This window comes from Hermetia illucens, chromosome 6, assembly GCF_905115235.1.
Source record: "Hermetia illucens chromosome 6, iHerIll2.2.curated.20191125, whole genome shotgun sequence".
NCBI classification, from domain to species: Eukaryota; Metazoa; Arthropoda; class Insecta; order Diptera; family Stratiomyidae; genus Hermetia; species Hermetia illucens.
Window position 1 is genome coordinate 39,054,008 of NC_051854.1, and position 13,876 is coordinate 39,067,883.

Sequence of the window (13,876 nt, forward strand, 5' to 3'; positions counted from 1 at the left end):
ACCAATTGAAATCAGTACTACATCATATCAGAAATGCTAGTAAAAAAGGGTCACCCATTAAATTTCTTCACAAAAGTAACAAAAATAGGGAATATGATCTACGTATTTCTGAATTAATCGCCTCAATCAATAAATCATCTACTATACATGCAGTCAAAGAGATGATTGCTAAATCAACCGGATTATCAAATACAGAGTGAACTAAAAAATTGTAGGATGCCCCCACGTTGTTCCCATATGATGACACTCTCCATACGCTTTCAAGAAATTTATAGACGAACGCATGTTGATTTCTCAACATATTCCTCCCTTTTAAGGAGATACCGAAGTAATTTATAATCAAATGAATGAAACTATGCGGGCCTGAAATTTGAATGAGGAATACTTTTGAAAGTTGTAGTGAAGCATTCAAACGATGAATCAATGAATTAGGGATGAGCAATCATTTTACAACAATAAATTTAAGTGGATGTATTAGAATAATCACGAGTCAGTTATGGAGAATTCTACATTTTTCTTCAGGAGATTGTTGAAGGTATTCATAGTTAATGAGATACATAGTAAGCTATGTGCTCATGCGTGTAGGCAGAGATTAGTAGAAAATACAATAAATGGAGAGTCTGGTAGTCGCATTGGGAGATCTGAGCTTGAGGTTATCGAGGAGTTGCTTTTATTAAGCTCATGTCCTATTAATTTAACGTCATTCGAGAGGTTTCAGGAGGGTTGACAAATTTACTGGTTCTCCTTGGGTTTATTGCCTTGTCAATGGGGATACTTTGCTAGAGGTTTGGTAAGGGCTTTCACTATTCTCCAGTGAAGCCTTATTGAATTTTCATGTAAAAATTGGAAGAATTCAGCACAGTAACCAACAAGTGCGACTGTGTAACTTAGAAGCCAACTGTGGAGATCGATTTTCCCCATCCCTACATCGAACTAAAAACTGGCCAGTGTCTTCTTACTATTAATAATTTTTTCTAGACAATTTGAGACCTCAACACACTACCAGCATGAAGTCTGTAGATGGAAGTATGTATATCGAAGCAATGGCTTTTCTAGAGACCCATAGCTAAATTGTGCTACACTTGTACGAATGACTGGGGATTGTAGCGTAAATGCTGTGTTACATTCACACGATAATTGCAAATTACACTTTTTTTATTGAACTGTCGATTTTTGGATTGCTTGGTTTCAAGTGCCTGTACTCCTATCTACTGCAAAAAATAAAATTAATTGACATTTTTTTTTCAATACGAATAATTTGAGGTCACGGTCTTTTTTATCCTTTTCACTCTTTCGATACCAACTGCCTGTTGACTAGATTTGTGTGGGTTTGATTTGTGAGTGTGCACCAGTGAAGCATGCTTCCCTAGCACTGTGTGAAGGAGGACGACTATGAAATTGTTGTCTATTTTCATTGAGGTAAGCTTTTATCTGCGGGGATTGTTAACTCAGTTGACTTTTCACTACAGACTCATGTTTATGGCTAGGTTTGCACTTAATGAGTTTAACAGCTTTGATACTTCGAACGATATAACATGACGGATTGCATTAGACAAATAGTTTTCACTGGAATTGCGACAGTTATAAAAATAGAAATACTCCATTAGCTTATGTTGAGAGCTACGCGCCAATCCTAGCTAATTATGAATTCAAAAAATGTTCCATTGATTGTCATTGTCCGTTTTTTCAATTCCCAAGAATCCCACAATAGTCGAGAGAGCAATTGGATATCTTTACCAAACCCAAAACGTTTGCATTGGTAGCGAAGCTTTTGGTTTGTGCGCTTCGTTGTATGTACAGACTATTGAATAGTAAACACGTAAGTGACTACTGCTGGTTGTTGTTTCGTGGGCGCCCTTCCCATTAAGTGAATCAGAATTAACCACAATTCGCCGATTTATGAGAAAAACAAGGTTATTTCCTTGGCCTATAAAACCTACGCAAAGGAGTATACTCGCGATTGCTAATACAACATAACACATCCAGCTAAGATTGAGCTGAACCAAAGGTTTCTCCCATTTTTTATGTCTTTTTGTTTTATGTTTTTTTTTATTAAATAAAGGAATTTGATATGCATGTGCTATATACTATTGCAAAGGTCTTGAACTGCTCCATCATAATGTACAGTAACATTTATAATTGATCGTTTTTTTTTTTAACTTATATTGGAAAAGTCTGCAATTTGAGTCCTTTTCAGTCATTACTGGAAACAAGGCTTCAGTGCAGCGGCAGCAATAAAAAATATATGCGAAGTTCAAATTGAGAATGTAATCTCGGATCGTACTACGCGAAACTATTTCAAAGAGTTCAGCAACGGCAACACTGACCTCGGAGACAAAGAACGTTCAAGCCGATCTTCGACTGTGAATTTTGAAGTAATCTCTGAAGCCATTGCAACAAATCCCCCAACCAATGCTCGTGGAATGTCCGTTAAACTCGACATTCCAGAAATTATGGGTAATTGGGTTCCCATCAAGTTAAAACACTGGCGCTTGATTTGGACACCTTTATTCGCCGACGGCTTGGTACGCTGTGCGAGGAGTGGAAAAGCGACACGATTGATTCCATGTGTCTTCTGTCTGAAATAATCCCTTATATGGATCGGCATGACTTTCCTCGCTCTTAGATGTCGTGGCGATCGCTGTCGGGTTCTGACCGTACCCCCTCCAAGTTACATTAACATTACAATATAAACCAAAACAATGATTGAAAATGTTAATGTTAACTTTGCTCGGAAATTGCGAATCTTCATTTGTACGTTATAGACAAAATGTACTTCAAATTTTAAAACAAAGTTTTATACGTTGAACCTTACACGTTTTGCTTGTGGTCCGCTGTAGGTCTTCGGTTTGGCTGCTTGGTCGAAAACGCTTCGAGTAGGATCGAAAATCTGGCTTGCTTTAACATCTTCGTTCGCCACGAGTGCTGGCTTCGGTCGTTCGGTCGTAACATTAACTTCTTTTGTTTCCCCTCGTCGGAGGGTTAGGGAAGACAGTTTTGTGCGTTTGGTGGAAATTCGACGATGTTATTCACTTCGAACTGGTTCCAAATCGACGCAGGCCTCTACTGTGTCCAACTTGATTAAATATATGATCCGCTCGGCAGAAAATACCAGGCTTTGATCAATCGGAAGCGCGTTCTCTTGCAGCAAGACAACGCAAAACCGCCAGACAAACCCAAGAAAAAATAAGAAGAAATCGACACCATTGAACTTTTTCTGCATCCAGACCATAGTCCGGACCTTGTGCCATCTGACTATCACCGTTTCCATTCCATGGCGCACTTTCTTCGTGGCCGCAACTTCAACAATTTGGATGACGTCGAAAACGGATGTCGGGAGTTTTTCGCCTCTAAAAACAAGGAAGAAATGCGCAACTTAAAGACTGAAATTTAATTCTTTTTGGTTTGCTGTAATCAGGCAGTTTGTACGTCTCGAGTGGTTCTTCTCATGATGTCGATATTGTCAACATAGGCCAGTAGTTGGGTGGACTTAAAAAGGATCGTACCTCTTGCCTTTACCTCCGCATCACGGATCACTTTCTCGAGGGCCAGGTTAAAGAGGACGCATGATAGGGCATCCCCTGGTCGTAGACCGTTGTTGATGTTGAATGGTCTTGAAAGTGATCCTGCTGCTTTTATCTGGCCTCGAACATTGGTCATGGCCAGCCTAGTCAGTCTTATTAATATGAATATGAGTATCTCGCAACAATTTCAACTTCTTGGTTTCCTATATAATTTGGATTTGTCAGTAGCAAAATGACTACTCCCAACACCTGGCTGTTGGAGCAGGTCTTCCAAAAGATGTTTCTATTCCAATTGAAAATAAAGCACGATTCCATTTTCGTATCTAAAACGTTGAAATGTCAATTCTATTAAAAGAAATTAGTATTATTCATGACTAGAAGGTTCAGAATATTCGACCTCTGAGGGAGCGAACAATTTCAGTTCCAATGGTGAGACCTTCCAAGTACCACATTTCTATGTTAATTGAAAATAAATAAGCTCATCCCGAAGTAATCGTAGACAATTTCAAGAATTGTTATTACGCCACAGTTTCTGGTTTTCCAAACGGGTTTTTTGCTAGAAGTCACATTACATAACTTAATAACATGAAGTTTTTACTCATTCTTTAAGCCCTTCAAATAGTGCCATCGCGCCGGATTACCTGTAAGAAAGTCTCAAAGACAGGGACTGGATTGCCTTCAAATGACGACATCAATAAGTAATAGTAGTGGCTCTATTTCGCCTTTGGTTAGCCTTCACCACGTACATTCTTCAGCAATATTATGCATGATTCTCGTGGAGCTTTTGAAATAGTGGACATGAATTCCGAGCATTCTGCGCTCGGAGAACACACAACTATCAATAAGTGAGATAAGTACACCTAGCTCGGGCACAAATTAATATTAGTTTGTACTGTATTTAATTGAACGTACTGTTGGCTCTCCTCTCCAATGTGGTCGCACTTGTGTGCTGTTGCCAGTGAATGAAATTCATATAAATTTTCTTGTGTTTACATTCCCATTGAATTGGTCGAGGCCCCACAGTACTGGGAGACATGTGATTAAATTGCCCATTGTATGCACGTCAATGTGTACGGACTATGTATGATACATCCCCATACTTGTGAATAGGCTTTGTGAAATGATTGAAGTTCCACCGCTAGTGGGAATGTGGCTTTGAAATTCATTCTCTTATTTGCGCACTCCCGCTCTTAAGCCGAGAAACCACCTGTTGACTAAGCATCTCCACATGAACAAGTAATTCCAACCTCCACTATCAAATGCCTTTAGTAATTCCCCAACCACAAAAGATTGCTTCAAAAATTTCATGTTTTATTTTTTTTTTTTTTTTTTTCAGGAATTCAACATTAAAACAGCCTCCAATGCGAAGATTCAAAATTAAGCAAATTTTCAATCGACAACATATTTGGAATTAACATATTTGATAATATTCAATATCATCTACAAAAGATATTTATTTACATCGTTGGCTCTGTTTTCGGAGTTTACTATTCTATTATTCAAGAGGAGCAAACGTTTATAAAGCGTTCGCGTTGTCATCCTCTCGAATAGAAAGGATTAAGGATATTTTCTAAGTAGCCGTTCCCGTAAAAAAGTCAAGATAACGATTCTCAAGATGCAATCGATAAAAAATCCCCAACAAAAAATGACGCAGCGGTTTTGTCTGCGATGGAACAATCATCAGAGTAATCTGTTGTCAGTGTTTGACCAGCTACTACACGCTGAAACGTTTACGGATGTAACGTTGGCTGTTGAAGGACAGTATTTGAAAGCACATAAGGTGAGTACACTATTTTTGATCATAACTACAATTTTATTTCATAATTGGTATTTTTTAACTACTTTTAGATACTAAGTTGACATTTGCTAGTCAAAACAAGATATGAAATTGGTCATACATGTCCAGTAATAATGCAAGCCTCCACATTAATTCCAACTACCCTCATCCAGAAATGTCCCCCGGCGCATTATTCTTTGATTCCAAATAAATTCAAGGGTCTGCATCGCCACAGAAACATGTCAGATGTTGCCTTCCCCTGATGATGAACAAATTGTGATTGCGATGGCGACCAGAACTTCCTAAATGCGCCAAGACGACCTAGAGGGAAGAGCTATCCCAAAAACTAAAAAAATTGGCTAAATTGAAGGTCCGCCCGCAAATTCGGAAGCTCCATCGAAGTGTTCCGTTGATATGTGCTTGCGCACCTCTGCGCTAGCCAGGCTCGGGAATGTGAGGGGGGGGGGGGGGGGTCATTATACGAAATTTCACGTGTACTCACAAATTCGCGTACACTTAACGAAATAAATACACGCGAGCTAAACCTGAAAAAAATAAAAACAAGTCGGTATACCGTAAGCTGGGCGCTTTGGGTATAAAGGTTTCGTGTTCATCTTGTATTCGTACATACCGAAAAGATCTAAATATTCCCTGATATGTATCCAAATTCCAACTCCGCCGTTCTTCTGATTTTTCGGTTGGATAGGTTCTGAAAACGAAACCTGTTAGACTTTTCGAGGGTCATATTTTGAGTCCTCACGCTCTCACTTTTCACCCGAGATCAAATACGGACTTCGAAAAGTACTAATTGAGCCCCTTCATTTGATATCCCACATGGCCACATTCTATGAAAAAAGTTTTGCGCTCCCCTTTCGCATGTATGGGGAGCAAACTTAACATAAAATATAGCGCCATACATGTAAAGGGATCAACAGGTCATACGCTCCAACTAACTTTCGTGATAATCGGTCTTATCGTTTCCGAATAATCGGGTTTGATAGACAGACGAGCAGACAGACATCGACTCGATTCTAATAAGGTTTTGTTTCACACAAAACCTTAAAAATTTATGTGGCTCTAATAATTTGGCCACCCTCTGTATACAGTATTGTATAAAACTGGCTCAAATAACATATTACGAAACACAAAAGTACTGGAAATCTCTTTAAATGTGTATTTTATGCACAAAGATTGCATGTAATATTTATTGTTGCATTATATTTCATATAATATATATGTATTCTAGAATCTGACAATCGATTTTCTGAATTTTTCAAGAAATACGTGAATAGTCCATTGTGCAAAGGACACTAAAAACGCAGAAAGTAACTCAAATAAATCAAAGCTAAAAAAAACAACATCAATCTCGGGGAAGCTTGTCATCTGTCACCATTCAACCCTTTTACTCAGTACCGGGCCTATGCAAAAGCTTTTATGAAGGATCTGGTGTCCTCAAAATCAGGTTTAGCCGATAAACAGTAAACAAAAAAATCGGTCTGCACCGCTTTCTTTTAGGAATATTAAAGAGAGAAAGAAATTCCAGTCGTAAAGATATCAAAATATCTCAAAATATAACTTTGAAGTAGCATATATTTTTTGAGAAGGTTGGTCGCCGCGATTTTTCAACGGAGTCAGAGAGGGGCGGTCTTCCCCTTCTTTCCACATACTTTTCCCATCCTCTCATCCTCTGGAGTTTAGATTAAAAATTCAATATCAATGATCACTTTTTAAGGGGGCATCTTCCCCCTTTCTCCTATAGACTCTTCATCCTTTCCGGTGATAGATTGGAAAATTCAAGCCGGTAAACTAACGATTCGTTTTTAGGACATTAGCTCGATACCGCGAAACAGCTGATGTGGTTGACAGGCCGCGGGAGGCTTGCCCGCGTTCCGTACGTTGCCCGAATTTTGTGCATGCTGTGCGTGTTCGCCCAATCCTCTCCGCAAGGAGAAACGAATGTCGGCAGAAATGGGCGTTTCAACTCGAAGTATGAGTCGTATTTTACGAGAAGATCTCGGTCTCGGTGCGTACCGGCGGTGCGTTAGTCATATGTTAACGCCAAAACTGAAAGAAACGAACTCGATGTGCTACTGTTCTGCAACGATTTCCCAATAAAAAATATCGCTAAATTCTATTTTCTTATGAAAAAATGTTTACCATCAAGGAAAAATTCAACCGACAAAATGATCGAGTATATGCTCACAGTACACAGTATGGTAGAAAAAGAAGACGAGACAGACCCTGTCTGAGATGGAGCGATGGCGTAGGTCAGGACCTCGGCGCAAAACCGGCATGTCTGCAGTTCCTTATTAAGGCCGGCCTAGACCGGATACCGGTTATTGCGCCGTTGATGATGATGATATGCTCGCAATTGTTATGAAGCCAAGAGAAGCTCCACGAATCCAACGTCGTCACAATCCGACTTCTGTCATGGTATGGTGGGGCGTGATGATGATATGCTCACAATTGTTATGAAGCCAAGAGAAGCTCCACGAATCCAACGTCGTCACAATCCGACTTCTGTCATGGTATGGTGGGGCGTCTCATATCACGGAGTAACTGATATTTATTTCTGCGAAGCCGGCTTCAAAACCAATGCGAGCGTGTACGAAAAGATGTTAGAGGATATAGTCGAGCCATTGAGTAAATCTCTATTCGCTGGAAAGCCGTGGTGCTTCCAGGAAGACTCTGCCTCCGCTCATAAAGTCAAGATAATTCAGCAGTGGTTAGCGGTGCATCTTCCTGACTTCATAACCGCGGATTTGAATCCTTTGGACTACAGCCTTTGGGCGAAGTTAGAGGAGATTGCCTGCGATCAAACTTACACCGATTTGGAGAGTTTGAAGGCCAGCATCGTGCATGCAGCTCGAGAAATGCCGCTTCATACCGTGCGTGAAGTGGTCGATGCATGGCCTCACAGACTTCGGGCCTGTATAGCTGCTAGCGGCGGCCATTTTGAATGATTTTTTTTTCGTTTGAAAGCTCTATGTTTCCCTTTTCTAATGGTGTACTTTTCGATTGATTTGGTTCGTGAGAAATAAAGATTTGTTTGACTGACAGAACTTATGGCTATACTATGTATATAACAAAGTGTTATTTGCGGGGGGTGATACCAACTAGCTATCGCTTCCTGCTCAGTCACAGTCACATTATTTTTAAAATGTAATATCACAACCTCCTCGTTGTCAATGTGACAAAGACCAAAAAAAGAAGTTATCCTACTTTCATGGAATATCTAAAAAAATCTACCAAATCACATTAACACGGAGGACCTAGTTTATTTCCTGAAGATAAATTTCGAGGACTTCCCCAAAACAATGAAGTATGATTAATGCATATACTATTTCTTGGTTAAAAGAGACAACCAAACCGAAACCCAGTCATGGCTACACAATGTCGAAACCCATCCTTGAAAATATGCACTTCGCATTTCCACTGCAAGTGGCACATTTTTTTTATTGTTATTCTTTGCCGCAAACATAACAGTAATTTCTTTGCTTGCACCACACTAACCTTTTTCTTTCTCACCTTCTGAAAAAGAAACACAACAATCCATTTTGCTGATAACTGCACTCTCAACATAAAGCATAATTGAACCCAAGAACAACTACACAATAGCGTACGTGGTTTATTTCAAAATATACAGGTGGTAATTATTATTCAACATCATTGCAAATAAAGTATCTGAATAAGGCACTACTGCTGCCAGTCAACAGCTCGTCTCTTGCGTTAAATTTCAATAATAATCGCACTCTAGCAATCAGTAACAGCAGCGAGTCGCAGAAAAATAATGCAAAAAGTATTGTTGTAAAAAAAGAATTGTAAAAAGCACCGCAGCCAGCACTCTGGGGTAATTTGTAAATTAATTGCGAAAGAACAACACGAGATTGAGTCGGAGGTAATAATATTCGAAATATGTCGCACCAACGTCAAAGAGTAGTTTTTGGAGTTAGGAAATACTATTTTAGTGGCTGTAGGTTGTCACGATTCGGAAAGATTCCGAGCTAGAATTGTACGCATGGAAGGTCGTCAAGTTCCAAATTAGAGTTCCTCCCCGTCTGCATTTCCAGAACTAGATATTTAGCCCCAAAGATGGTGAGTCTAAAGGGACTTCCTTTGGACTAGTCAAATTGGGAAAATCCATCTCCCAAAATAATGACTAAATTCGTAAGGAACTAAGTATCTATATTCATCGTAAAAAGAAAGATCGAAACCCGAATTGAGACTTGGTCTTCACTATTAATAACAAATATATTGCTTTGGACTTTCAGACCAAGTGGAAGTCACTCACATTTCTCTATAAATCTGAATTGGGGATTTTTTGTAGTTCATGAAAATCCATAGAACAGGAAATATCACTGCATTCTCCGAAATAGTTACTCATCACATCACAAGAGATAAAGCTTTCTTGCTGTTCACATTATTTAATATTCTATTTGACTAGCGAGGCTACCACATATCAACTGCAAACGTGCGCAATAACATGTTAATGCCTATTCCTAGTAATAACCACAATCTCTTCAAGACTTATCAGGACAAATAGCATCCTCCCCTCAAAAAAATATCAGAAAATGGGTGGATATGTTTGTGATTTCCGCTTCTAAAGTTCGTTAGGACTCATCTCATTGCATGACGAAGGAAGACGATCATTATCTTGTTTATACACATGTAGTGACTGGACGTAGATAAATGGAATAATCTTTTCAGTTTATGGGATGGAAGGAATAGTCACTCTCGTTCTCAGCTTAACGCAAGTCTAAAGTTTCTCTTATCTGCTTACTAATTGATCAGCAAAAACTGAAACCACCGTTCATATCGCGTTCTATGGCTGAGAAATAAGGAGTATTAAAACAAATAAGAAATTAGCTTGATATCTTCCAGAAACGTGGACCAATGCAAAGATATGTATAAACAATGAATGCACTTGCAGTTGCAAATAAGAAGAGAATATATGCCGGAATATCGCACAAGATACAATCTTTGAAAATTGGAACGCCGTGTTAATCCCCAATCAGATGGTAGTCTGCAGCAATTCAGCTTTTTGTTTACTGTCAGATAGTCAATGTTACCAAAAAAAAAGTTGCTATTCGATGTAGAACTATCCTCTTAGGACTTTAAGAATAAAAGTTACTGTCAGACTACCAACAGTAAGATTTAAACCGTGACCTTGCGTACGACACCCTTTTACTCTAACCACTCAGCTATACGGACCCGTGTCTTTGATTGTTTAATGACAACTTTAATACACTTTGATTGTGACAATAGACCCTCAATCACATAAAAACTACCTATAATTTCATGAAGGTTTCTAAGGTACACTGCTTCCCGAGCTGCCTCAGACAGTGCAGTATATTCTGCCTCTTTACTGGAAATGGATACTGTCTTTTGCTTCCTGTTTGTCCATGAAATAGCAGATCCAGACATCGTGAAGCAAAAGCCTGTATACGACTTCCTGTCTAAGGCGTCACTAGCCCAGTCACTATCTACAAAACTCTGTAACTTGCCATCATCCTTACAAAATCTTAATAAGTTTTTGTATATAACAAATCTTTTGAAATGCGTTTAGCATAATGCCAATGTGTATGATTGTAACAACTATTAATTTGGCTCACATAACGAGGCTAACTGTTCAATCTTTAACTCTGTCATACCACGCAAGAGAAGACTGGTTTTAATTCATAGATCGCTCAATCGCGCGAACCTTCAGGGTTGACATGAAAATGATATGTAAATAGTTTCTTTAAAAAAACCGTTTAAAAATGTTGTCGTTACATCTTAGTGATCAATACTCATATTCAGTTTAACACCGAGAGCAAATTATAATCTAAGTGTAGAATGTCTTACAACTGGAGAGAAAGTCTCTGTATAGTCAATGCCAGGTTTCTGCGAAAAACCTTTAGCTACAAGTCTAGCCCTGAATCGCACATTATTGTCGACATCAAACTTTTTATTGAGCGCCCATCTACACTTCACAATTGTCACATCACCTGGGTTGTCAACGAGCTCCGAAGCATCGTTGTCCTCAAACGGCTGTAGCTCGTCGGTCATGGCGCACTCACTCTCAAGCCTCGCGAGAGCCTCCGAGAGATCTCCTCGGATGCTGGAACAGTACGGGAAAGACACATATAACCATATCAATCGGGTTGTCTTCTAGGACGCTGGCTAGGCAATTCTTGCTCCTGCTCTGGGGTTGATATCATTTGGGCTTCTGGTACTAAGTCATCTATAGTTGGAGTTTCAGTTAATGTTTCATTCATTCCCATCGTCATACACAGAAGAATCTGAATGGTAGTCTTCGGAGTTTAAAACATTTTGCGATGCTGCCCCCACTGAATCTGCATTCACCTCCTCCTGTATGTCAAGTGCAGGGGTCTCTTCGTTAGGTACCCAGATAGTCGACTCCTGACTTTTTTTTGTATCTAATTCTTCTTCCATAAAGACAACATCTCTGCTGGTAACAACAGTCTTCTTGATAGGATTGTGCAGCCTGTAGCCCTTATCATCTTCACCAAAGCCAACTAATATGTACTTCGTAGACTTTTTATCCCACTTTAAACGACATTCCTTTGCGACATGTATCATGACTTTACATCCAAACAAACATATGTGGTTGAGGTCTGGTTTTCTCCCATATCACAATTTATATGGAGTTTTCTGGAGTGCCGATGCAATATCTGATGAAATTGAACTTTGTTGAGGATCTGGACTGTACTGTTCATCTAAGTGTAGATCGTATTACTAAGTTGTTCAATAAGTTTTGCGATTTGATAAGAAAAACTCATTTTTATGGTTTGAAATACATTTTATTATTCAGTATAGTCTCCGCAAACATCAATACACTTACTCCAATGAGACTCCAATTTATGAATTCCATCCCTGACGTGAGAATTTGGAAGGGCTACAAAGTACGCTTCCACAGCTGTTATGACCTCTTCATTTGATGGAAAGCGCTTTCCACGCACGAATTTTTTGAGGTCTGGGGAACCAGATGCAAGTCACTAGGGGGCAAATCTGGTAAATACAGTGGATGCCGCAACAATTCGAACTTGAATTCATGGAATTTAGTCACTGTCAAAATGCTCTTGTGATACGGTTCATTGTCCTAATGAAAAAAAAATTTTTCTTCAGCAAACCGGGTCTTTTTCACGAATTTTTTCCTTCAGCTGGTCTAAAAGATTACAATAATATTCAGAATTTATTGTTGAACCAGTTTGCGTGTAATTCGCAAACAAAATTTCTTTCATATCCCAAAAAACTGATGTCAACACCTTGGCCGATTTCTAGACCCGAATTCGTATCGGAGCCGAAGAACCAGGTTCACACCACTGTTTAGCCTCAGGATCATGGCGATAGACCCAAGTCTCATCCATAGTGATGAATCCATGCACAAAATTCACTTCATCCTTTCGAAAACGTTCTAAATGTTGCCGAGAAAGTCGCATTCGAATGTGTTTTTGTTCCATGTTAGCATAGAGTTTTCCGAGATCCAATACTTCAGTCAAAACATTGCTTACACTACCCAATGAGATGCCTAGGGCTTCTACTAAATCTCTTTCAGTCACTCGGCGATTTTCCAATATCGTTTTCTGTATTTTTTCTACGATTTCTGATGTTGTTGCTGTTTGGCCGTCATTGACGTGGATTGTCTTCAAGGCTAGTACGACCACGTTTAAATTTAGCAATCCATCTTTCTACTGAACTAATGAAAGACGAAGAGTTCTTATACGCTTTCAACATTCCTTCATAAATTTCCGTTGCTTTTAAACTTTTCAACTACCCCCCATGCACGAACCGGAACCAGCAATTCAGGTGTCAGAAGCATTGGTTGATGCTGATATCAAAAACTGGGAACAAGCTCCCCATAATGACAAGTAGCGAAGCCTTAATGCATATTAGACACATCAAACTTTTCCTGCCAGAACCAAACGAACATACTGTAAAGTTTATCCTGTTGAAAAGCAGGAAGACTTGGCGAAGTATTGTGGGCATTCTGACTGCCCATAATTCATTACCTGGGCATATGTTCAGAATATGAATGCGTATATATGAGTACTGCGCTTTTGGACGCATCAGACATTAAATTTTTGGTGCAGCGGGTAGCATCACATCTACTTACAGAAATCCTGCGATACAGAAACGAATCTGGGATATTCCATTAGATGGGGAAATCGAGTACAGTGGACCATTAAGGTCTGAGTGCTCGGGGGCTTTGCCTCCCCCCACTTCAAACACACACATCCACTATCACTCTTGCAACACTTCCTATGGACAATGTAAGGCTACTTGCATTACATGACAATGACAAGATCAATACACTAATTTCCAAAAACGTTTTAATTACTTTTTTTGTTGAAGATGCTGGGAGCCCTGAGTCTGCACCCACTTGATGACGGACCGGACCACATGGGAAGCAATTACTTCCTCTCTTGGAGGAGTCCATGGATTTTTTAATTTCATTTAGTAAAATGTTAATTTCATTTGTTAAAGCGCTAATTTCATTTATTGAAGCGTTAATTACATTTGTCAAAACGTTAATTTCATTTATAAGAGAGTTAATTTGATTTGCAAATGATAT

General features: G+C 39.2%; 1 protein-coding gene across 4 annotated transcripts in view; it reads left to right on the top strand.

Annotated features, from left to right (window-relative positions):
* LOC119660257 (protein tramtrack, beta isoform) overlaps positions 1 to 13,876 on the top strand; it is a 75,215-nt gene that overhangs the window by 37,135 nt on the left and 24,204 nt on the right. For all 4 annotated transcript variants that reach the window (XM_038068711.1, XM_038068714.1, XM_038068715.1 and 1 more), the window contains exon 2: positions 4,861 to 5,304. In XM_038068711.1, the coding sequence (XP_037924639.1) occupies positions 5,140 to 5,304 (165 nt within the window). In that variant the 5' untranslated portion in view covers positions 4,861 to 5,139. The remainder of the gene's footprint in view (positions 1 to 4,860; positions 5,305 to 13,876) is intronic.